The sequence below is a fragment of the Athene noctua genome, chromosome 17 (genome assembly GCF_965140245.1).
Source record: "Athene noctua chromosome 17, bAthNoc1.hap1.1, whole genome shotgun sequence".
In the NCBI taxonomy this organism is placed as follows: domain Eukaryota; kingdom Metazoa; phylum Chordata; class Aves; order Strigiformes; family Strigidae; genus Athene; species Athene noctua.
The window spans coordinates 12,157,605-12,183,337 of NC_134053.1; the positions used below are offsets into that span (position 1 = coordinate 12,157,605).

Sequence of the window (25,733 nt, forward strand, 5' to 3'; positions counted from 1 at the left end):
CTGCCGCGCCCTCAGCATGGCGGCGCCCAGGGGGAGCGCGGACCTGGACACAGACACAGAGTCGGACAGCAGCGGCGAGGCGGCGGCGCGGTTCCGGGAGGCTGCCTGGGACTGCGCCGTGCGGGCGGAGACGCGTGGCGGTGAGGGTTGGCGGCCAGCTAGGCTCTGCTCTCCCCTCCCCTCCCGTCTGGGCCGGGCCCTTCCGCAGCGCCTCCTGCTCCGGGCTGTCCCGGGGGAGTGGTGGTCAGGCGGCAGCACCTCTCTGCCGCGGTACCGGTGTCAGAGCCGGGCCGCTTCGGGAGTCGCCCACCAGAGCCGAGATGGGACTATGGGACTGGGGCTCGGCCCGGCGCTGCCGGCGGCCGGCTGTGCCATGGCGATGCCCGGCCTCCCGCCGGGGCCAAAGCCCCTTCCCGGGCACGTTGTCTGCTACAACCAGGCCGACGGGAAGTTTCCCTTTCCCCTCATAATTGTTTTCCCCCGAAGGTGGGCGTGGATTATCTTTCAGACATGATTCTTTACGCTATAAAATCACATGTGCCAGAAGGGGGATTAAAGAGTTACTGGTCACAGGTCTTTTAAATTTACCTTCTTCCTTTGTCAGGTGGCTTTAAAAAGGATCGATTACAGCTCACTCAGCCTAGCCTAAGGTATTTTTGCTTCTGATTTCAGATTTATGTTGCACTGAAGAAAAAAACCTAATGTATGTTGTATTTGTTTTACTTAATCACTTATGATACTTCTGACTGGAAGGGCCTATTCTGTTTTAGGAATTAGTCCAACCATAATCTGAAATGATGCTTAAATCTGAAAAATCTCATAGGTGTTTCAAGTACATGTCTCATCCCTCTAAGTAGTGGTGGAATATAGAAGTTGAAAACTTATTACTGCTGTCAGTTACAGTGCTAGTTCCAAGTGTCAGGAAGCTCCCAACTCTGCAAGTATGTCATGAAGGAATTAGTACAGTTACCTATACAAAGAATTTCTTTCTCATCAAAAAACGTTGCAATTGCAAATGCAAATGCTCACCAGATGGAAAGCAATGCCTGAATTAAGAGCCTAGCAACAGAAGTGATATAGCATTTCTGTAGGCTCAGTTTCAAAGGTTGGCAGCCAGACAACTTAATAAAATCCTCTCTCCTGGGTCAGGTTTTGCATGAATTGTGGCAACATGCACAGGAACTGCATGCAAGAGATTGGCCATCCTGACATCATTTATTTGCTTTTGTAGGCTACTTCAGTGAGAAAAGTCATCCAATTACTAGCTGTGATGGAGATGGCTAAATAATGTTTAGTTCTCTCAGGAACTGAACTGTGACTACTGAGCTATTTTCCATCTTTCTTAGCAGTCTTCCTTATCAAGTATGAATTGATTACTAGAGACTAGGGGTTTTATAGTCCCTTATCTCCTGTTTGTATGAGAGCACCAGATGTTATTGACCTGGAAAGAGATAATCATTATTCTTATTTTAAACAGGTGTGAGGTGAACAGTCATGATGAGGATGGAAATGAGCTACAGACGACACCAGAGTTCAGAGCACATGTTGCAAAGAAGCTGGGAGCAATGCTAGACAGGTATTAGCATGCAATACTAGAAATGTTTGTTCTATGGGTCAACTACACTGATGCTCATGTGTGCTAAAACCAGGAAATTCAAGATTTGAGAGCAACGTGAATACAGAGAAGATGTTTCTATTGTCTCCGTCATTCCTGTATTTAATGCAGGCTTCCAGTATTCTGTGAGCTAACCTGGTCCATGTGCTGTGCCCCTCTGGTGAAGACTCCCTGTGCAGCACTGCCTGTCTCCATTTGCCTCTGTGGTGAATGTGTTGTGGGGAGCAAAAAGTAGAATCTGGGTGCCTTAGCAGCTTATAATTTAAAGGCTAGCATGAGAAACTTTCATTTATTCTTACAACCCAAACCAATACCTGATTCAGGGTTGTGCTAGCAGTATGCCTCTGAGTGGGCTCCTGTGGGTGTGTATGCCGGGTCGCGAACCGTCTGCGTCACTGACAATGTAAAAGTGTCATCAGCATTCAAATTAGAAGATCAACGACGTCTGAATTAATGATGCACTTGTGTTAGAAGACTAACGGCGTCTAGATTAATGACGGCTAAAAGCGAAAGTATTTTTGCTCATTAGGGAAGAAACAGGTAAGAAAGGAATCTGTAGAATAACAAAGCAGAAATTTATCTACCAGTTGTGCACGCTTAGTAGTGCTTGTTGAAAGTGCTGAGAGGAACGAGTTTTTGAAATGAGCATGCGCCAGAGCAACACACGGATTTGCTGTCACGAGAATATATAAGGACTTGTTTTTCTAATAAACATCGGAGCTTGACTGTTAACCATATTGGTGTGTGTCTTGTCTCATAGCCTCATCCTGCAACTAAGGGGGTTCCTGCTACAGGCTCCCTTTGTTTTTATTGTGTAAATATGGCCCTGGAGAACTAGAATTCATGGTGTTGAGTTGGCTTTAGCTATTTTTAAGTCATTCTTGTGGCATGCATTGCTAAGGAGAGAAGGCATGGTCTGCTCTCAGAGCAGGGAGGTGAGACAGCTTCACTAAGAAAAAAGTAAGAAGCTATGTAACATCTCCCTATAGTCTTGTTTCCTAGAAATACCCAACTTTATCTCAGTTTGCACAAACCTGCCTATGATCTGACTGGGGTTTTCTGTTTAGTTTCATCACTGTCTTGAAGGACTCATCAGGACCTTCACAAACTTCTGTGCAACAGTCTGACTCTGCGGATGATGGTGAGTTCTTGTCATGGCCATTGTGACTGTTTTGCAACATCGTTAGTTAAATGATGACAAGTGGGATGGATCCTGTCCTTTACCAGTCGTACACACAACTAACTAATAAGTCTTTGTAACAGAATTTCTTTTAGCATCTTGAAGGCTCTTACTTTGGAGCTGTGACCTCTGTGCCCTAAGTCCTTCCAGAGAGTCCCAAATAATTGCTGTCAAGCTCTATAGCAATACAATAACAGCAGTGAGGCTCCCTAGGGAAATTGCTGTTGATTGCTTTCACTTCTGTTTTATGTTGTGGTTAAAATTCTCCTTTATATATTTTAGGTTTTCGTCTCTTCTCTTCTTCTGTCCCAGGAGACTGTGGGAAATCAGAGCCTTGCCCTGCAGCAAGGAGGAGACAGCCATCTAGCTCCAGGTGAGGTGTCAGCTGCTTTGCTACTGAAGTATTACTGAATCCCACATTTCAGAGGCAGTTGTGACTCTCCCAAGGGAATAAGAAGCTGTAGAGCTTGAGAAATATGTATTTGACTCCTATATTTGACTAAATCAGATTTTTTTCTTTTTTTTTTAGTGCCAGGGAACTAGAAATGCCTGTGGGAGATGAGATGTTCCTTTCCCTTCTAGTATGTGTAAAGAACACCTTGGCCTTCAAACTGGTTAAATGCTAACTCTAGGTATTGGAGTCCCAGAGCCACTGGGTATTTATCAGGTGTTCTCATCTTAGATTGCTCTGCTGTTTGTGCTTTGTGTGAATTCAAGGCAAAAGTGTAACATAACTTCCTTTCCTTTTGTTACCTTTTCAGTGACATGGACAGTGACCAAGAGTGGCAAAGGTACCAGGAGGCTGCTGTGTCAGCTGCAGACATTCTGAAGCAAAGTGCTTTTCCTGTACTGTTCCAGGATTCCAGCCGAGATCAGAGTCAGGGTTATGTAGAGCACAGCCAGAAAAAAAAGAAGAAAAAGAAAATTAGGGGAGAGAACAATATTCAAGAGAAAATAATAGACCCAACAGAGTGTGACCAGATCTGCAAAGAATTGCCACGGTTGGTGTCTGCAAATGGACAGCATGAGAGACAGGACAGCAGTCATACACAGAACTCAGTGTTGCCAGGAGTTGTTAAGAAGAAAAAGAAGAAAAAAAGAGAATGAAGACTTTGCTCTGCAAATGGCAGGTGATTGTGATGAATGAAGGATGCTGAAAAAAGAGTGGCAGCAGATAAGGGAAAATTAATTGGCAAAGCTTCTGTTCTAAAAGTTCAGTGGCCTGAGAGTCTAATTAAGTGACTTCCTATGTTGTTGGCATCCCTCGGGGAAGGGAACATTGTTCTCCTAGCACACTGTGCTGCTGCTTATGCAGACCTAGCGTAAAAGGATTAAATATGCGCACAGACTTGTGTGACAGAGGATGTAATCATAACTGCATCCCTCCTGGTCTGTCCTTCCCATCATGAAGCCAGATCTTGTGTCCTGGAGAAAGTATAAAATGAATTGAATTTGGTTTACATGGCAACAGGTGATCAACTTTTTCTCTTTGCCTCCTCCTAGATGCCTGCTAAGAATAGCTCCAGCCTGTGGGAGACTCATTTATCAAAAGCATCCTGTCAGATATCAGGGCCCCCTTATTTTTTTTCCTGTCATCATCATAACAATCTGTTGTTGAAACCTGCCATGTTACTAATCCCTCTGTAATCTGCACCTCTCCAGGGCCCCTGCATGTAAACAATGTGTGCAGTGAGCTTATTTCAGGGTTGTTATAAATAGGTAGTTCTGTTTAGGTTGTGTCCATTGAAATTTCTTTTCATGTATAGTTTTTTTCATGGCATTTGTTGTTATTAAATTCTACTACACTATTAGACTTATTTAATTTGGCAGGTTTTGTACAACAGCGGCTCTCTTGCTGCATTCACATGGCTCCCCCAGCACAGATAAAGATGGCTGAAGATGGCTCTTTAGTTGCTTGGTGATCAGTGCTATGAAATTGCTACAGGAAGGACTTAAGCCTAACCTAAGGTGCTGTGTTTCACTCCTTATTTAGGTTGATTCTGACTTTAGTCCCTTTGAAATACAGTGGGTTTGTGTAGTTTTCTGTATGGCTCTTAGTCTGTTTATACTTCAGTTCCAGTATTTCAGGAAATGACCTTTTATTGGATAAATACTCTTCTTCTGGTTTTCTATTTCTATTTTTAAGATTTCACTAGTTCTAGTTTATTTGCCCTCTTCAGGAGACCAGAAAGCCAGATTAGAGAAACCAAAATAATGAACTGTCACTCTCTGAGCATGGGAAAACCCAAGATATTTTTTTTCCTACTGTAAGATCTTTGCTGTTTTCTAATCAGTAAACCACAGTTGGCATCCAAAAATGGAAAAGCTAAGTAGAAAATTGGCTTATAATCTAACTAAATGTTCCAGCAGAAGTTATTTGTCTTATGGGCAGTTAAATATAGTGAAGCTAGCACCTGAGGTTTCAAATGCATAGTGATCTAAACATTACCTTTTGACTTGCTTTATGATGATTATTTTTATGTTTACTGGAAGTTATATGTATTTGCAACTGATGCACATGGGAGATTAGGAAACAATTCTAGGATAAAATTCCTTGGAGAATCTGGTTAGTGAAATTAGTCTCTGATGGTTGATGGTATCTAGAGGAAGCTCTTACCAATAAAAACTCTAATGGATGTCTGCAATTTTGAAATTTCCAAATATGATAACTGAAGAGTTCATTGTTAGGCTTTTTCTTCTTTAATTCTCCCTTTTATCTAACTTTTAAAAAGTTTTGAGCACATTCTAGTGTCAAGAACTTTTATCCATTTCACAGTTGAAAGAATAGCTGTTTTGGTCACAAAGACAAAAGCTTGTTAATTGGGGGTTTTTTCATGTCTGGCTAGTGACATATCAGTGATGTGAACACTGAGAGTAAATAGAGATATAGAAGAGGAATTATAAGTAGATCCTCAGGGCTAAAAACCTTCACTTAGTGCAAGTAAGACCCTTAGACCCCAGGGTAATTATTTGCATATCAAGAGCTACAGAAGCCAGCCTACAGGGAAGCAAAGAATGAACTGCATTCTGTAAAATGAGTCCGAGCTGACATCTTTCTAGAGAACACCTGAAGGAACTGCTGCTCTGTGTGGAGCATGGGAGCCTCCCAGGTGCTAGGCAGTGTCAGGCAGAATGCCACGTCCCAGCTCATTCAGCAAGACTCACAAGATAAGAATCCACATGGTTAATGTAGAGAACTGGAATCTCCTTGCTGCTGTTATACTTTAATTTCTGCATTTAAAACAAAGCAGAGCTATATCAAAAATAACCAAGCCATTTCCACTAGGATAGCATGATTTTAGGGCAGGTCATTTTTAACTGAGAATGTTTCCTATTTTTTGTAGTTAATTAAAGGACTTGTAGCTTGTAGTCAGTGATCCTATACTGACAGGTTTGTGCCAAGCTGTTTCTGAATCTGTTTCTTGGTGATTTTTGTTGCAAAGTCAGGAACCAGATTCTCTCACTCTTGCCTCCAAGACAATATTATTTCTCATAGTTCCAACTGGTGCTTCTTTACAGCAAAGGAGGTGAGTGTTTTAAAGGTGGTGTCCCTTCTTTGGCAGCTTAGCTTTGCTCTTTCCTGCATGGCTTAGCCTGGTGTCGGCAGGTTTGTACAGGCCCAGCTTGATGAAGGCTGAGCAGAATGAAAGTCCCATCCACGCCCTGGCATTTTTGCCATATTGTATTCAGATCCCTATCTTGATGGGATTCCTTCTTGGACAGCCATAAAAGGATGCCTGGTCATTCTAGGCTGGCTCGTGGCATTTGGTTTGCTTGTTTTCTTGTGGGACAGTAGATTATTAGCAGTGCCAGCATCACCTTTCCATGGCTTCTGTCTTGAGCCGGAGACATCTTTTCTCACGGAGGCAGCTGAATAAAGGATTTGTTTGAGTCAGTAGGGGCTGGAGGTCAGCTGAGCGAAGCAGCCTTTCCTTCCCAGAGAAGGCAGTGGTGACAGTGATGGCAAACACAGTTGGAGTTGCACCTGACAGGTTGGTCATGGCAGTCACTCTTGAGCTAGTTGTCTTGATTACTGAGTGGAGGATGCCATCTGCGTGGAGATGAAGGTCTCGATGACATTGTGAGTGGATGGCAGCAGCTGACTGTGGCTGTTGGCAGAGTCAGAGCTTTGGTACAGCACCAGGCTGCTGGAGGACACTGTCAAAGGCACAGGCAGAAGTTAAGTACAAATTTTCACTGCACACACATTTCTAGCATGACTGACCTCACCTGGCATAAGTCCTTTTCTGTTTCATGTGCCGTTACATACCTAGCTTAGGTTCACAGCTAGTCTGAAAACAGAGGGCTGCAACCTTCAGAGATTTCAGTTCTGAGGATTCTAGTTGATTGTGAATGTCCTAGTTCTTCTCTTAGAACTCGGAACATCCAACTGGAGTCACTTTGTGAGGGAGTCTTGGGCTTTTCAGCCCTGAAAACTGCCCAGGGGACTGGATACTTGTGGACACTGATTTTGTCAATATTTTTAAGGTTATTTTACTCTCTGGATTCTGAAGAAGGGTCCCATTTCCACACTCTGGCCTTATACAGACTGTGCTTTGAATCTTTTCCTTGTCTTTCAAACACCCCCAGATACTGCTAGAGCCCCCTTAGAGAACAGTGAGTCCCAGTTATCACTTTCTAACTGAATTTTACAGTGTTGGCGATAGAAACTAGGCAATATGTGGTTTAAGATAATAGTGGCTGCTGCTCTTACCAGCAGGGCTGGAGGTGAGGCGAGGGCCTGGCTGAAGGTGCTGGATGGTTGTGTCTTGGTTCTGTAAATGTATCGTTGGTGCCTGTGACACTGGCGTGTGCATCCCAGACTCAGTGTGAGTCTCTGAGTCAGATGTGAATGCCTAGAGAAAAGAAAGTTACCAGTGCCTGGTTTTGACATCCATTCTAACAGAGAACAGTGAGCAGGTGCTGTTTCCAAGGAGATTAAATCCTCCTTAATGATGTAGTGAAGAGCTTGCTCTAATGCCTCCAATATTGCAGCTGGTACCAGCAAGGTGAGGAGATAAGAAAGATCATCCTGCTGGGATGGCATAGACCACACACCCAACACCTCTTTGACAAGCAAGGAGCTCCCTGCAGACTGGTGCAGTTCTAAGGTGGGGAAACAAAGGCATGTGCTAAAGGCTGTTACCTGTTTAGTTGGTGTCAGGTTAGTCAGGGCGCTGAGATTGGCTGTATCTGTTATCACCATGGTTTGTGGTAAGAGGCCTGTATGTGTGTATTGGGCCACTTCAGACTTGGGGCCGTAGAGAGCTGTGCATGAAAGAAAACAAGGTCATGTGGATGCTGGAGCTTTGCCTGAGGCTAGTTTGGCTGAGGTGTTCTCCTCATGCATGTGGACCTGTTGTCTGTCTCTGAAATGGTGGGATGGAGGGACAGGGAGATGAACGCAATAGAAAAGTAATTTCATAATTAGAGCAACAATAATAGAAGAGGAAAATGGAGTGCTACAAGCCCAAGGACCCAGCAAATGCTCCAGAACAGAGCGGGTTGGTTGGTTTGTTTGCTTGAGCAAATGAGTCCACGTTCTTACCGTGAGGGTTCTGTATCTGGGCCATGGTAGCCATGAAGGGGCTCTGGTTGATGTGGCTCTGGACTTGCTGCATGAGGGGCTGCTGGTAGGATGGGTGCAGTTGCTGGGAGAACTGGACAGGCTGCAGGGTAGTGAGGCTGCTCCCCATGCTGTTTATTACAGGTACGCTCTGGGGCTGGGTTGAGGCCAGGCCTGAAAAACAAGGACTGATGACAGTAGTGTCACACACTATGGGAGAAGTGTGACACTCTGCAATAGGGCCGTCAGAAATAGTCATCATGGCAGGTTTGTTGTTGCAGGGTGATTTTTGGATCCTGCTTTTCAGGTGTTCTATTTGTTATCTGTGTTTAAGAATAGATTTCATGCCTGTAAAAAAGTGGGAGTGTGCAAAATGTACGGTGTAGACAGGTACCATAAAACCACCTCTGACTTCCAGTGTGTTCCTGCACACATCCTTGTGTGCCAGTAGAGATCACCTTCCAGTTTAGTGATAACCTGGTACAGAGTTCCAATGGGAAGGCCTTGCTCAGAGGTAAACTCAGCCTCGGTGTCCAGTTCATTTTATTCTTTTCTTACAAAGCTGTTGGCAACAGAGGAAATTATGCTATAGCTGTCCAGCCACATGGAATGGACTTTAAACTCATTTAGCTTGGGCTGCCAAATTATGGAATTTGGACCAGTGAGGAAGAGGTAGAAGGTTTCACACATTACTACCCATTTCTCACAACTGTCCAGACCCTGTTCCTATAAATCAGCAATTTATTTTTGTTTGTACAGAATTAGAATCTGTATCATAATCTTGGGTATAAATGAGGAAATGGAAATTAGTTCACAGCTGTCACCATGGAACAAAATAAGGCCTCTTTCTTCCTGGGAAGAAAGTGTAAGAGGAGAGTATACATTTTATTTTCCTTTACCTAATGAGATGCACTTTGGCAGTAGACTAGTCTTGGAATGAAAAGAAATCTCTACAAGTCCAGAAAAGATGTCAGAGTGAAAAATCTATTTAAAAAAAGAAGTAATTATTGCTGTGGATTCCAAAGGCATATGCTGCTGTTTGCAGGAAATAGAACAGGATGTTTTGTCTTTTAAGCACTGTGAACATGCTTCAATTTTCATGGTTTTAAAGAAGTATTACATTTATATTTGGGAAGATGCAGAGCAGCAAAACAAAATATTGGCATAGGAATAGATTGCAGAAGTCCCTTGCTCTTAAGATGTGGATTTGTGTGAACATGAATAAGGAACATCTGTCCCTTAATTCCACTGGTACTTTCAAGTAGTGCTGCTGAAGATCCTTAGTGTTTGTGACAATTTCCCCAGGTGACCATCGCTGCCAACTTAGTGCTTTTGTCTCTGAAAATGAGGCAGGTAATTCTGAAAATTACAGGTAGCTCTTCATCTGAATCCTGATAAGCAGAGCCATTACAGAACACTACTCACCTATCACCAGGGTGGAGGCACCTGTGTTGGTGAATGCTGGTGCCAGGGATGAGGTTTCACCAGCTCCAATTGCCATAACGCCTGGCAGCGATGCCATGATAAGGTTCTGAGTTTGCTGGCTCAATGGATGTGGATTTTGCTCTAGGCTGTGCAAGGCAGTCAGAGTGCTGACAGGAGGCAGAGTTCCTCCAGGAGCTGAGACCTGTGTGAAAGGAGGACCATGAAAATGCCATCTGCAGCACGTTGAGCGTGGTGGGTCCCAGAGCTGTGATAAATGTCCTTCTCCCTTTTTCTGTCTGCTCTGACCCCTTGGTAACTAGAAAGACTTCACATTTGCTTGTCTGCAGTTTCCCTGTGCTCATCAATTAACTAGCAAAGGTCAGCTGTTGAAATACTAAGAGTAAATCCTTGCTGGTTTAGTTCGTTCACATTTAAGAAATCATAAGGGTTTTACAAACAAGAATGAGATTAGTCCCACTGCATTCTCTATAGGGAAACCAGCACAGAATCCAGGAGTTCCTCTTTTCTTGTTCACCTCTTCTGAGAAATGCCTGTAACTTTCCTTTCTCCCAGCAAGTGTCTTTTAGTGGCCAGTGAGTTTTTGGATTCAGATTTTAAAGGAGTTGCTGAAAAACTTCCTTAGACTTTTTTCTCATACAGCATGTTCTTTAGGGAGCGTTATGTGGCCGTTCCCTGCTGTTAGTGAGGAAGACTACCTGTTAGAACTGTTCTGTGCTCATGTATCTTGCTGATTCAGTCTGTCCTTGAGTCAGAAATTTAATAACCTGACTGTTTTCTCAGCTTCTAAAATGAACCATATAACCTGTGTCTATGCTCTAATGGGATTTTGAGTTTGCAAGGCCCTTTAGAGACCTGTAGTTGAAGTACTGTGGAACAGCAAAAAAGCATTCTAATCATCTGGCTGATGGAGAAAGTTCAATGCTTTATATTATACTTTTTTTTTCTCTCTTCAGACAAAAAGCTGTAAGGAATCTTAAGTAAGAGTAAGCACCAACAGGTTTAACGTGGGACAAATCACTTTGATATATATTTATAAGACAGCTGTAGAAGACTTTCAGCATCTCATAAAAGACTTTTTTTCAGGAAGAGACCAGAAAGCCCGTAAAGTGACAGACAAGATTTAAATCATACTCGTTTCTAGTGAACTTAACTTTGCCTCAGGCCAGTATGCACTAATGCAAACTTCTCCCAACTCGTTCCCTGTAAGCAAGGGTATATGTGCAAACTGAAAACGATCAGTCATGTAGTTCTAATGCTTCATTGTTAATTATGTGGGAAAAGGTGTAGTCAAATCTCAAAAGGAAGGCAGAGAATGGGTCTCTGTTCTGTTAATCTCATTCGTGTCTGATCAAATATCTTGATGTATAGAGCTCAAATGCGAGTTGGAGATGAGAATCTTGCTGGGGAAAGGAGGAGAGAACGGGGTTTCCAGGGAAGAAGGAAATCATGTCATACCTTGAGCTCTGTTTTCTCAGAATACAGTTTTGATCTAATACCTGCAATCACCAGCAGTCTAGAGGACACTTGGAACTGCTTGTGTTACATGGTCAGTGCAAAGTGACTTCTCTATAAGATGTTGGTTTTAAGAGTATTCTAGAAAAAACTACTTCTGAATAATAGTCCATGTTGTGACTACAGGGAGAGGACCTGATGTCCTCCAGTCACCAGAACTTAAGTATACTACACTTACCAGCTTAGTGTCTGTGCTCAGTAGGTTCTGGCTGGGCTCCAGTCCAGGGGGAGAAACCTGATGCAGGATGGTTTGGGTGGTCACCATGGAGCTGTTCCCATGGTGGTTGCTGCTGGAGGACTCTGCCTCGCTGGCTGGCTGCTGGTTGTACCTCACTCCTGCATCACAACAGGAAGGAAACTGGTTGTCAAAAATGAGAAACTGAGTAACTTTGGCAAGCACTAAATTCAGTTTCCTTTGCAGGCACTTGCCTTTAGATGTTTGAGGCAGAGACAAGGTGGGTAGTAGGGGAACCAGGAGAACAGGCTTTCTTGCCACCCTGCCTTGGCTTTCCTCTAACTTGGTGCAGCTGTTTCCTTAAATACTGACTTTAAGGTATGGCTCTGTGTTCTGGAGGGAGCAAGCAGGGTTCACTAGAAACCTCCTTTTTGGATATGGGTATAGAGAGGAGACAATCTCAGTGAGGTCATCTCTTCCCAGATGGCCTACAGAGCTAAAAAAGATATGCTCTTTTGGATGGAAAATTACCTTTCCTGATGCCTTAAAACTCAGTCATGAAGTCTGATGGTGCTGATATGTATTGAAAGGAGTAGGTGATACACATGAGTGAAAGGATACAGAACTGACTTGTGATGGCAGCCAGTGGATGACTCCTTGGAAGGGGATTACTGCCTGCCAGCTGTGAGGGAGTGCAGGATGGCAAAGAGTAAGTGAGGAGATTTGGCTGAAAGTTTTGTTACTGAACTTTGTCACCCTTGTTACTCTAGCCACTCTCCTCACTCACATATGGTCTCTCTGGTGCTCTTTCCTTATAGCAAGTCTGCTTTTTCTGTCTGTAGATTCACCTCCTAAAGGGGTGGACTTGGGAGATAGTTTTAGTGACTGAGTTCGGGTAGGTTCACCCATGCCTCTTTCAGATCTCCCTCTGGATGCTCCTTACCATGAACTTTGCTGGGTGAGAGAGCAGACGGTGGCTGGAGGGAGGAGGAGTTGTGAGGAGTTAGAGGGGGAGCAGAGGTGGGCTGTGGTCCGCTGAAGGTGTCCATGGCCAGCTTGTGCCGGAAAGCCTCCTCCTTCCTGCGATTGGCAAACCAGTTGTAAACTCTGACCTCTGTCACCAGGTTTGAGCCCAGTCCTTGGGCCTGAGATGGAGAAACACCTCTCTGAATACACTCTGCTCTGTTGAGGGAAAGAACAAGGAGAGCTTTGCTGAGCCGGGCTTAGTCAGAGGGACAGAGTAAGTTCTTAGCCCCAAAGTGGCTGTGGTCTGGCACTGAAGGATCTTGCCAGGTATAGCAAGACATGAGGCATTACTGATCCTTTGTGGACAGTGAATGCTCAGCTGTGGCATTTCATTCAAACGTGGCTGGTGTCAGTGGTGACATCCACTGCTGTACCATTAGCCTGCCTCTTGTAGGAGGAACAGAGGCCCTGCTGTGCGCCTCTTCCTCAAAGACAGACACCCATCTTTACCTGTTGCACTCTTCTACCAGTGCCTCTCTTTCTTCTTTGCTGGGGTTTTTCTGTCTCTCGTAGGCTTGGAACAGGATCTGTTGTGAGGCAGGACCCCACTTAAAGCGGTTTCTTCTTCCCTTCTTGGTGGGCAGGTCATCTCCCATGGGCTCCTCTGTCAAGATACCCTGGCCAGCATGTGTGAATTCTGCAGGCACAAAGGGGCAAGGGAATTTGCTTTCTAGAAGCATTTCTGATAGTTTGGTCTGTTTGGGTGCCTAGCAGGCCCAATGCAGCTTACCTTTGGAGAATATCTCATACAAGATGGAGGGCTGAATCTAAATGGAGTTGAAATAAAGTTCCATGATCTGCTAAAACTGATAAGATGTTCCTAGCAGGCCATATTTACCTGTCCTTCTCTTGCATGCATTGCATCTCTGCTCCCACCTTGGAGTAGTGAAAGCAAATGCAGCTGAGTTTAAGCATGACTGGAGTCCTGCTTTCCAAAACCATCCAAAGGCCAAATGTCTCATTTGACTTGTTACCCACCAATACAAAATCAAGTAAGACAGATTCCAGACGGGCTCATGATTGTAGAAGTGCATGCAGCAGGGGTGGGCTCCCAGCAGGTACCTGTAATGAAGGGGCTTAGAAGGTGTGAGGCCATTAGCCCACAGTGGGTTTTTTTTTCACAGAGTACAGTAACCTAATGCTTTTTGCAGCTAGAGGAACTGTTGCTTTAGGTGAAATCACAAAAGTGTCATTCTCAGGCAGAAATTCTGTCATCTGTCTGCTACACTACTTTAGTCTGAGAATGGGTGCGGAACTCTAAATGCAAATGGAGAGTATTAATTTGCTTCTCTTTAGCCAAATGGTGGGTGACTGCAGGCTGCTTCACAAGGGAGTGTTTTTTCATGTACTCTTTGGTTCACCTCACCACTGAATATTGAACTAGACTTCTCTAAGCTTCCAGTGAAAGTGGCTTTTCCTTCCATTTTTCCTTGATAAAAACAGGGAGTAAGGATTAGCAAGGGAGAACAGAGGCCTTTATGAAATTGAGACAGGAGAACAGTTGTTGCCATACTTACGCTGAGCCACCTCTCGCTGCTTGCGGACGTACCAGGTGTAGAGGGCTGCCCTTTTTTGGGTCTTCATGGGAGTGCCCTTGTTGAGGTGTTGTGAGAGGTGAGATTGGTTCAGACCAGTAGTATCCACCACCTCCCGCTGAGGGATGTTGTGTTGCTGGAGGTAAGACTTCACCATCTTTGCAACTCGCCAGGGATCCTCTCTGGAAGGAGCAGAAAACACTTCTCAGGAGAGAGAGATCAAACAAACTGCACTCAGCAGACCTGGGTTCTAAGGAAGTGCCTGCTGAGGTGCACCTTGCATGTCAGTCATCACCATTGCATTTGGGGAGGCCAGAACGTTAGCTGGCTGCGTAAGGGAAGGGTGTTCTTCTCTGGTACCTTGTTCAGTTTTGACTCTGCATTCAGGGTAAAAACTGCACGGTGTTAGAAATGAAGTGCAAAAGATACAGCACTAGCTTCTTACAAATTGTTCTCTGTGGGCCCTTTGATCTCCTCTTAGAAGGGGACTCTGGTTAGCAAGGGAATTTCCCAGTGCATGGCCATACTCTTTGCTGTCTGTGCTCATTTGTATACAAGGTTTTGGGCTGTTCTGTCTAGGCCGTTGTCATCTGTAAATGACAAAGTGCTGACCAGTGATGTGAGCAAGGAATGGACCTTTCTGCTGGAAAGTAATGTGAATGTAAAGTGTTTCTGCTCCTAGTGAGAAATGGTATGAGGAGGGAAGTGATGATGCATTTCAGTATTCACTTAGATGTTTTATGCCTACAGATCTGGGGTTTTTTTTGGTTGGTTTTGTTCTGTTTTTTAGAGTTGACCTCTCTTCCTTTTCTGTACATAAGTTTTCTTCTCAATTCCTTCTTTAAGGCATAGGTGCTTTGGGTAGGTCTACTTAATCTTCCAGAACAGATGCATTGTGATATTAGGCTGAACCTAGCTCATGTCCTGATTCTGGTCCAGACTGGGTTGCCTTGCAATGATTCAGGAAATGAAAACAGGTTGTCATTATACTGTGATGTGATGGCTATGTATGCATATGTATACACCAAGCCATCCAGAATTATGTTCTTGCACATCTGCTACATGTTATTCAAACACACGGATTCATATCTAGATCCACTCGAAGCTTCTAAATGCAATCAAGAACAACAGGCACACCACTAATTCCTCTTATCGCCACCTTCCTTAGGGGTAACAGCTAAGGGAATAGACCTATTTGAGACCTACTTACAAAACCTTGGCAAGATAATCTGATTTAGGATTTCATAATCAATGTGAATCTCTGGGTTTTAAGATCTCCAATTAGAATATCCATGAAAGTTCCTAAGGTAAATAGAGAAAATGTGACTGTGACTTCATAGTGTGTATTGATTTCACAAGAGCTGAAAATCACAGTAAAAATATGAAACCAGACAGTCTAGATCCAAACACCACAGCAGCCTCTCTACAGAAAAGCCTCTGGCTCACTTTTAACAAAGAGCATCCTTCTGTGCTTCCTCTGTGAAATGTCTGCATGCTGTAGAAATACACTGGTGTCACATCCAACTAAAGGAGCAATGGGGGGGGGGGGGGCGGGGGGGGGTACCTGGGATTGGTGCAGAAAGTGTCACAAGAACACACGGGTCTGAGCAACAGGTAACAACTGCACTGTTCATTGCTTTGTTCACTCAGGAGGTTACCAGAGGCTGTGAAGTGATAAGGAGGACAAAGTCCACACCTGTTCTCCCAGTACAAACACCCTTATCTCTCTTCCCCTGCTGCCTCTCTCCCAGTGGCTGGATAGTCCAAGGAGCAAGCTCTGCTGCAGTTAAAGTGTGACAGAATCAGTGTCAGTTATAGCTTTCTGAAGAACCTGCTTTCCTCAAATAGGAACATTTGTTCCTCTTTTATAATGGGATGCTTGCTACATAGAGGCTTCTATTTTCTAGCTTCTTAACCATCTTTGTCTTTCAAAAGCCTCAAATTGGGGTGAACTTATGAAAGCTTTGCTTTCCTCAGTGTGTTTTTCTTTTTTCTTTTCCTGCTGTCCAAACCAAGGACCAGTCTCCTCCCTTTGTATCTGTGATAGTCTGATCAGCACCTGCACCCTGTATTTGTTATACAACTCCCTATACAAAGGAGAAAAGGCTCTGACCTGGAACCTCTCATCTCTTAGATCTGAGTTCTGGCTCAGATGAGAAGAGGAAGGGCTGTGTTACCACTGATGGAAACCTCTGTTAAATGTTGATTTCCTTCATGCACCCCAATCATGAGTCACTCTTGTCTCCCCTGTCAAGATCCTCACTTCTTTGTGGTAGGAATAAAGCAGGAAGTATCTGTGAGTCTCTTCTTGCTGTGGTTAAAGCCCTGTGGTTTTTCTGTTGTCTTTTGTGATGAAGCAGGGAGCTTTGTGAGGCAAAACAGTGCAGGGGTATCTTAGTACAGTATGATTTCATAGGACAGCTATATGAAGTCCTAGCTACTCTCTATGTTGTCAAAGCACAGGTGGTAATGTCAATGCCGGAATTCCTTTAGGCCCAGAGCTCCATCACAGAAGAAGTGATGGCAGTTGTCGGGTGAACCCTGGCATGAACCATTGCCCAAATACATAGTTCCACTTGTAGAGCCTTCACCATTGACTAAGACATCACAAGTTGAAACCGTTGCTCTTTCACTGACGGTAAGATTGTCATTGACTGTCAGAGGGTTGGATTTCACCCTAAACCTAGTTCTTCTGTTTGTAGCTGCACTAAAGTCTCAATTACTTCAGTGAGTCAGAACTGTGGAAATGGGTCTGCTTTGCTCAGGCTTTCCTTCTCTATCTCCAAGACTGTTTTCTGCTCTTTAGCTTCCCTTTCTTCCTAGATGGAAGCTGTCTCCCCATTCCTTTCTTGTTCTCCAAGGTCTAATCTCTGTCTCCAAATTATTCTCTCACAGTTTTTACTTTTAAGTCTTGCTCTCCTGCTGTCAGTTGCCTATTGCTGTCTAAGCATAGCCCCTCTTCCTGGCTCATCTCAACCACAGGGGCCTGGGTCCTCTCTCCATGCCAGCTTCCCATTTTCTTAGTTCTGAGGTCACTTTTTAAGGGCGTTTTCACCTCCCTTTTGTTACCTGAACAATAAGTAACCCAGGTAGTTAGTTATAAACTCAAAGGGAACAAGAGGCTGGTTGATAATTTATAGCAACATCTCAAATTTAAATGGAAAGTAAATATCAAGTTGTTAGCATTAAAGAAAACCCATTCCAGAGAGCTGGAGATGTAACATTCAGGGGACCTTCTCCCTCTTCACTCTTCCTGACTTTTCTTTTCCCCTTGTTTCTTTCTTCTCCTCTTCCTCATTCTCTGTGTCTCTCCTTTTCTTCTTTCTTGTTATCAGGAAAGAGAAGCCTTCATTCCCCTGAGGTGGGTTCTGAATTGCTGCTTTGGACCAGACCTTGCTTAAAGAGAGGTTCAGAGCTGTGAAGTACTCAGGACTATCCTCTGGCCCTTTCCTCTGGAGCCTGCTAGACAACCCTCACTGATGTCAGTGCACAGCCTGGAGCCGGGCTAGGCAGAGAGCAGGGAAGGTAAGACCATCCTGGCAGGGTTCCTTTCTATTGAACTTGGCCTGGTTTGCCTCATCTTGGTTTATATGTGGAAATGAAAGGGGTGTGGCAGCTTCATCTCCAGATTCCCCAGCTAGAGCCATTCTAAGACACTGCTTTCATGGGGAAAAGACTGAACCTTTATCGTTATATCTGTTTTCTTTTTTCCTCATGGAAAACATGCTTTTATCCCTGCCTCCAGGGGAAATCTATTGCTTATCTCAATTTCTCTCTTTCCTAGTGGAATTTCACCCCTTGCCCTACAGGTGAATTGTTGCTCTACCTCTCTCCATTTGCTGTACCTGTGGTAGTATGATCTATCCCTTCCCCCAAGGTAGTCTCTCTACTCTGGGGACTATCTGGGAACTACTCCACACAGCTCCATCTCCCTACTGAGTTATTTATTCTTTATCATAGATGCAATTTGTTTTCTGTGGGGAGTGATTGGGAAAGAATGTTGTTATTCAAACTGTAAATCTGTGGAAGATCAGTGAGACAGATTAAAGGACAAAATGAAGTGATGTTAATTCCTGACTAGGGAGGCCTTTGTCTGAACTGCCTTTTAGCTTGCTTTTTTTTTTTTTTTTTTCCTGTTGGGACAAAAATCTAATCAATGCCACAGGTATACCTAGTTGTGAGGGTCTATCTTCTCTACATCCTGTTTTACTCAGCTTTGACTAGTGCTTTCCAAACTGTGGCTTCAACTTTAGTGGTCCTGTGAGGACATACTTGGTCTCCTGGTTCTGTCATTTTTTACCTTTCCAGCTCCTGGAAAGCTTAGCAACTGACACTTTCCTGATTCTACTTTACAAGCAATGGCTGCAGGTCCTGCAAAGACTTTATTCTATCACTAATAGCTGCCCACAAGTCAATCTTTCTGTTAAAATGTGGTCTACAGCATTAGATCAGGAGTTGTTAATAATGCCCACAGAGGCTTTGCCTAAAGGCAGAAGTGCCTCCATCTGGTTTCTGGATTGAAGTCATTGTGTAGATGCTGAAATAGCTTTGCAAGCATTGAAGTTTTACTGGGAATCCCTGGGCATGGAGGTTCTTGCCTGCCTGCCTTTTATCTGTTTCTGGGAGTGATTTCTATTATAGACTGTTCTGCCCTGTCTTACAATATTTAGAATATGATTTTAAGGACATTATCTCTAGGCATCTATTAATGGAAAGGTTTGTTCTTAAAAACAAAAAAGTTTATTAGTAGGTTACAACTGCTTACATATTATCAAACCCTGATACTGGTTCAGATGCTTTGAATAGATTCTCAGACATACAGCTGCTTTTTTGAATCTTTGACCAGAAATTTGAAACCTGTCAATATAGACTTCATACTATTTTTTTTTTACCTTGACTAATTTTGATCTATTATATTTCTCCATAAGTATACTCATAATTTTTTTTACTGAAACTGAGGCTTCTGGTCCCCTCATACTGTCCTCAACAGCAGAAGTGAATTGCTCTCTCCTGTGGTATGGGGGGCTGATGAAAGAAAACTCAGATGTTGCAGAATAAAGCTTTGCAATTAAGACCCAATATGAGGTTTAAGAGATCCTTGTTCTTGCCCAGTCCTTTCTGCGCTGTCTTAGGGGTTTAGATCACAGAATTTCTCTGTACCTCAGTTCCCACTTGTAAATGGGAATGCTGCTCAGCTGTCTGGAGAGAGGTGTGAGCCTGTTCATCGGAAAACATTAACATCGCAGGTTTGCAAGAGAGGTTAGACACTTGTGCCGAGGCTGGTTGTAAGCACAAGAAAGACTTGGCAGCAAGTTCCTAGAAAGGTAGGGAGGATTGGAAACCAGAATTTATGCTGAAGTGAGGGTGGCAGGAAGGAATTCCCTCCATCCGCGTGTCTGTTCTTAGATCACAGTGGATGGCACTTCAGTCCTGCTTCACCCATTCATTACGGAAAATGGGACAAAGCTAGGTGCTCTTCTCCCAACTTCCATGGCTTGCTTTGTGGAGAGATACCTGATAAACCATCGGAAGTTAATGATCAAAAAGCTTATCAGGGTCTTTTCATCTATAAATTTATAAGACAAAAGAGAAATAATAAAGCCATTGGATAATTAGTAACTAGCCAGGGCCCGCCCGGTGCCACTGGGCTCAAACTACCCCAAGACCTGTACGCAGACTCAGGAAGATGAGAAGGAGACAAGGATGAGGGGAAGAAAAAGAGTGGAAGGGAGAGAAAGAAATAGCCAAGAAGACAACAAAATGGGAGGAGTAGCAGCAGAGACAAAAGTGAGAAGGGAAATATATGAAAGAAATGGGAGAGGTGAAGAGAGCAGAGGACACTAAAAGTTGTGACAGAGTGGGAAGTGGGGAAGAGATGAGAGACATACTGGCCCAGAAAGAAGACTGAATTACTGGGAATGCTTTCCCCACCCAGGTAAGAGCTGATTCAGTGAATTTTCCTCTGTTGGGTACTGCAGAGTCATTGACTCAATCTACGAGTGAGCTTTCTTCTCCTCAGTATTTACAGTGAATGCTAGCCCTTGCCATGCTGTTTTTCTAGCTCAGGCCTTTTGTGGTGGGATTTGATGTTTGCTTCTTCTTGTTACATTTTATGTTAATTTCCTTTGCATGTGAAAGGGAGTGATCAGAAAGTCTGAGGAATTCTCTAGGTGGGTTTTAGTGAAGATTTTAAGTGCAGGATGTTGCTACATCTTTTTGGCTTCTATCAGCTTGTAATTTCAAAATACCCCCAAAACAGACGGGCAAGAATCTGGTTCTGTTTTGATAGATTGGTTAGATGAACCTGATCCTTGCTTGGACAGGGGAATTATATCTCAGCAAGAATCCCAAATGGGAATCCTGGTGAATGTTTCTCTGTCATGAGGCTTATTGGTTCAGGGAGCTTTTCCTGTCCTTGGATCTCAGAAATGCTTGTATGCAAAGGCAGATTTGTGTGACAGTAAAACCTGTAATTGTTGCTGCATATGTACTTGTGACAGGCAGTGGATGGTAGAAGCAGAGGGTTCTGCCAAGGTTTTAACTTCTGCATGTATTTGGTGTATGCTCTTTCTACAAGAAAAATCCCCACTGAAGTCAGGAGAACTTTGCACTCACAAGAATGACAAGAACACATTCTCTTGGGTTGTCTTTGGCCAATAATCTATAGCAAAATCCAGTGAAATGAACAATATTAATCTCCTTAAATATAGCAGGGAAATATTATAACTTCACCATACATCCTCAAGCAAATATAGCACCAGTTAAGAGTGAGCAGATTTTTTCCTTTTTTTTTTTTCTTTTTCTAATGACTGAAAATGTGAATCCTATTAAAAATTAAAATCCTAAAAACTAACATTCAGTCGGAGAGAAGCAAGTTATACAGGCCTCAGACTATTCTAAAGCCTCAGGATATAAGCACAACAAACACGTATTCATGCTCCATGTCTCCCCTCATGCATTTTAAGTGAGATGAAAGGAAAGTTTGAGAATTTATAAAGAATTTGGGGGTGTTTGGGGGCTATTAGTCCTGGCATGGATGCAGCTAGATCAACTATGAATTCCAGGGACACTGAGCAAAAGGGGAAAGGAGAAGAGATTTAGAGGGAGGGTGCAAGAAAGCAGCAAAGAGGAGCAGCAAATCTGTCCTTACTGTAAGAGTCTCTCCACCACAGCCTTCTGGTGAGCAGCCTCCTCAGGGCTCAAGTTTTCCAGCTCCTTCAGTATTGGAGGGGTAAATTCTTCCCCGTCATCAGAGGTTTCATCTTCCGATAACCTGGACTCCCCCATTCCGTTGGGGAGGTTGGAGATGTCGGGACAGGGTTCCCCTTTCTCTGTCTGGAGGGCATTGATAGCACGCTGACTTTCACTCTGGAGCACGTAGGGTTCCACTTCGCTCAGCGCCTTGATCAGGGTCTCCTTGGTTAGCCCCGACTCCAGCAGCGCTTCCAGCAGCTCCGCTTGGAGATGACTCAGCTTCGAGACCATGGTCTTCAGGCTGGTGTCTCTTGGATTTGAATTTCAGGTTATCCTGCTTCCAGCTTCCCTACACCATGTTCCTGAGGTAACACGCTCGACTGTCAGGAGAGTGGGCACAGCACAGCCTCCCGCCTTTACACCCCCCCAAAAAAAACAAAATACAAAATTGAGCCACTTCAGACCCCCCACGACTGTCCTGAGCCAGTGCTGATAAAGGGACCCTTGGCTATCTGTTTACATTGGAGCAATGTAAATTCTCCAAGGTTCATATTTATCTGTGTGCTTAGCAAGTTACTGAACTTTGGACTTCAGCACTGCAGCAGCAGTTCACAAAGTGCAGAGGGAGAGAAAGCAGGGGGAGGGGGAAAGGGAGGGAAGCAGAAGAGAGGAGAGTAGAATGAAGGGATAGAAGGTCAGTAGCATGGAAAAGTAAGCTACGGAAAGAAAACTAGGAAAATGAGGATGGAAAAGCGTGACTTAATTCTGGCCCCATTAGTTTTAGAGAAGGAAGGAGGTGGAGTACCCAAAAGGAAGGGGCGCGTTTGGCTGCGTGTGGTTCAGGAGAAGGTGCTTCTGTCAGAAGATTGCAGAACCTGCTCGGAGATCTGGCAGTGGTGAGATTCAGCCAGACTCAACCCCTGCCAAAGGCTTTGGGCCAAGAGAAAGCCACACTGGCCGCTTCACCAGCCTTTGTGCAACCCCCCAGCAGAGAAGTGTGACCACTGCGTTGAGATGAATGTTCCCAAGACTCAGAGGACATTCTGGAGCTCTAGCTGACTTCTGTGATAGAGCTTCAAGTGTTACATTACTTTTTCAATTCTGGCTTTGGCTTGCTGGGTATCTTGATATGCAAATACTAGTGCCTCCATTATAACTTGCTATATTTATTGCTTAACTGATGAGCAGGAGCAGTGTACTGACATTATTCGGGGGATTACAGGGCTTGTCCCACTGAGCTTGTGATTCAAGCATGATAAGGAGGATATGATAAGTAGCCCTGGGCGTTGGTTCATGCTGAAAGTCCCTGCCCTATGATCAATTGCCCTGCTTCTTTCTGAGAAGTGCTCTGGGCAGGCTTGTGGTTCCCATCTATCATCTGCTTCCATCCCTTCTTGATACCAGCCCTGCTCTAAGGTTCTGCTCCCACCTGTTGGGTGACTTCCTCAAACATGCTCGCTGGCTCGGCTGGAGTCACTTGGTGCAGTTCTCAGGGAGTCCTTATGACTAAATTGTTTTTTCTGTTCTGAAAATATATGAATGAATCTACTTTGGGAAAATTAGGGAATAACTTTATGTGCACATGTGGACTTGATGCATGAGCATCTCATGCAAATGATGCCTTGTGTGATCAACAGGAGAAGGATTTAAAACTGTTGTCTCAGTGGAGGTTTCCTAGGGGCAGCTTCCTGTCTCTCTTTATACACTCTCATCAAGCCTAAACTAAGAGGAGCCTTGTAGGACTGTCCCCAAACTGGGTAATGTCCCAAGACAATGCTGCAGAGTGACCTTGGGCCCCGTTTTCCGTTTGAGGGCACCATTAGCTGTGCTCTCCATGCTCCTGTGAGAACACCCTGTCAGCAGCTGAAGGACGGCGCTCCTTTGTGGACTGGACCCCCTCCTCCTGCCAGGCACAGCAAGCTGCGGTGGGGCTGCTGGGCTGACTCTTTCAGCCAGCACTGTTGTTAACTGTTAGCTTTTGTTTCAGAGGATGTCGTCTGCACCCAAACTACCAGGTGTCCTCACTGCAGCCAGTTGAAAAAGCACATATGGATACAGAAGACTCTCTTTGTGTGGCTAAAAAGAAGTAACAACTTGGGAGTCCATGTAAAAATGTTTAATGTAAGAAATTTTCATGTGAACATGAACGTAAAATGACATCTTTAGTTTCTAAAGATTTTTTTTCCCATATTCTTAGGAGAGTATTTAAAGAATGGTGAGCTTTTTTGGCATTGTTCTGTCAATGTTTTAATACAATTTCTGTGTATTTTAATTTTTTAGTATAGTTTTCCTACTTTCCCACACCCCCCCGGTAGATATGACAACAATACTGACTGATAACAGTAATTGTCAATTGTAATTACAGTATCCAACCATGACATAGTTTGTCCTTATAATTCAAGGACTTTGCAAAGAGAGACAACAGACTGTGGGCCTCCTGCAGTATGTGACAGAGACGATTCTGTCATACTGTGTTACTTATTTCTGTCTGTCTTTGGTATTGCGACTTCTTTTACCTAAACTAAGATGGAAAATATTACCACTGTTCTTGTTTAAAAGATCATCCTATCTATGTTCTCTAACTATATACCTGCTGAATGCTTGAGGGGGGATGGGGACGCAGACCATTAAGTTTAGACAAAGAACAGCAGTATTTGTCAAGGGAAACTGTAAAGAGAAGAAAACATAGCAACAAATTATCTGTCTGTATTGTGTGATTTCACAAATTCTTTATGCACCTAGAAGTCCTGTTGCTGCTGCTTCTGCTTGCCTTGAAGACCTTCAGCTGCAGGGGCTTTTAAAATAGCTTGTCTTGAAACCCGTGAACTTTGAAGTCTATAAAACCAGAAACGAACAGCTGTTTGTATGTTAGGACCTCACTGAATGCTACAACTGGATGCCATGTGGAAAATCCTTAACTGGTTATGGAAACCTTTCAGACACTGAGGAGAGGTAAATATTCTCTGTCACTTTATCCTGAAGGGCTTTTTCCCTTGGTCTGTTAGAACTGTCCATTTTAAACTCTATAACAACACAAGAAGTAAACTGCTACACAGTCAACTTTACATTCACTGTAACCTGCCAGACTGTGCTAATGAATGGTTCAGCATGCCATTAAGTATTTTAGATTCTTCAGTGCAGGAAAACCACCAACCTTTTCAGTGTTTCTTAAATGTTATAAATTGCTAGCAGACAACATTTGGGAAGCAGGAAGGAGACTCCTGCTGCAAATTAGCCAGCACCCCTATTTTATACCCTGGCACTAAAGGATTGCAATACCATATTTCTCAGATTATCACAAGTGCCACAATATGCAGTTGTGAGATAATAAGAATAGCCGAGGTCAGGGGTGGAAGTTGCAAAGATTAACTAGCTAGATTATAGTTTTAGTAGTAAAGGAAGAGCTAAATTGCAGAGTGCCATAATCCAGAGAACATTCTCCTGTAACTGAATTGTATTCAGGGATTTTGCCTTGAGGATGAATACCTGGAGAAAAAAAAGGTATTGGTTTTGCTATACCCCATTTTCATCTATTATCAATGCTTATTGTATGTTGATTTCCTTAACTGCAACAATTTCCTGGGCCATGACTTGATTCTCGCTACCCTGGCTAATGAGATCTTGGGAATTGTGATAGGGGAAACTTTTGAAGTCACTGCATGATACCTGCTTGTTTTTCTCATGTTTGCGGTGTCTGGTTTTGGTTGGTTTTGTTGGTTTTTTTTTTTTTTTCCTGCAGAATTGCTTGGTTTTCCTTAGGTGTAACTAATATGGTAGTTGAGACCCCTCAAATTCAGTGCTTCGTTGACAAGATGTAAGCAGCTTTACAACATTAAACTGGTCAACTTAATAGCAGGCACAGGAACATTAACAACACAGTTTGGATGCAGGTTGGAGAAATATATCAATTAGTAATCACAAAAAGTCTGATTTCTATTTTATTTTAATGGCAAATTCAATAAATATTATTTAAACATTTTCAACTACTTTGCATTGTCCTACTTACACTTAAATACAACTTCTGTGCATTGTAAAAACTTTTCTTCTTTCTTGAAGTAGCAGACACTCTGATAACACTGTGTGAAAGCTATCTCATAAAACTGGATTCCTGTCATTCTCCAATATCCTTCCAGGCAAGGATGTCTATTTTATTGGTAAATAATAGCCTGTCTTGATTAACTGTTCCAATGTAATCCCTTCTCCCCTACATGTAATAAAGAAGTTGAATTACTAATTAAGTTGATTACTTAACACTGAAAATGACTGCATGAAAGTATAAATAGAAACATGATTCTTATTTTAGACTTACTGGTCTGTATTCTGCTTAATACACAAGGACAAAACCAAAGTGATGAACAGAAGAGTCCTGTGAACAGAATAGAAGGCAGAATAGACTCCCAAAGCCTGACTTTGGGTCATGGGTGATGGTAAAAACATCATTTTTACCTTTGTTTTCATTTCATGAATTATATCCATTGTTAAGT

General features: G+C 43.5%; 2 protein-coding genes across 9 annotated transcripts; one reads left to right on the forward strand and one right to left on the reverse strand.

Annotated features, from left to right (window-relative positions):
- On the forward strand, positions 1-25,427 carry C17H12orf43 (chromosome 17 C12orf43 homolog). 6 transcript variants are annotated; one of them, XR_012634688.1, is made up of 9 exons: positions 1-140; positions 605-650; positions 1,478-1,576; positions 2,683-2,756; positions 3,078-3,168; positions 3,557-4,266; positions 17,391-17,580; positions 23,237-24,201; positions 24,989-25,427. XR_012634688.1 is itself a non-coding variant. In XM_074921005.1 (7 exons), the coding sequence occupies exons 1-6, from the start codon at positions 17-19 to the stop codon at positions 3,900-3,902; spliced, it is 780 nt and encodes a 259-aa protein (XP_074777106.1). In that variant the 5' UTR covers positions 1-16; the 3' UTR covers positions 3,903-3,925; positions 23,237-25,427. The 6 variants fall into 6 exon arrangements, 2 of the variants coding, with proteins under 2 accessions (XP_074777106.1, XP_074777107.1); XR_012634686.1 differs by having other exon boundaries at positions 23,237-23,370; positions 23,992-25,427; XR_012634685.1 differs by having other exon boundaries at positions 23,237-25,427.
- Positions 6,826-21,871, reverse strand: HNF1A (HNF1 homeobox A). 3 transcript variants are annotated; one of them, XM_074921002.1, is made up of 10 exons: positions 21,206-21,871; positions 14,038-14,237; positions 12,971-13,157; positions 12,438-12,676; positions 11,498-11,655; positions 9,787-9,988; positions 8,344-8,535; positions 7,942-8,063; positions 7,510-7,651; positions 6,826-6,953 (listed from the first exon to the last, which is right to left on the reverse strand). In XM_074921002.1, exons 1-10 carry the CDS (start codon positions 21,538-21,540, stop codon positions 6,826-6,828), a joined length of 1,905 nt encoding a protein of 634 aa, XP_074777103.1. In that variant the 5' UTR covers positions 21,541-21,871. The 3 variants fall into 3 exon arrangements, with proteins under 3 accessions (XP_074777103.1, XP_074777104.1, XP_074777105.1); XM_074921003.1 differs by lacking the exon at positions 8,344-8,535; XM_074921004.1 differs by lacking the exons at positions 7,510-7,651; positions 7,942-8,063; positions 8,344-8,535 and having other exon boundaries at positions 9,847-9,988.
- Positions 25,428-25,733: the final 306 nt, after the last annotated feature.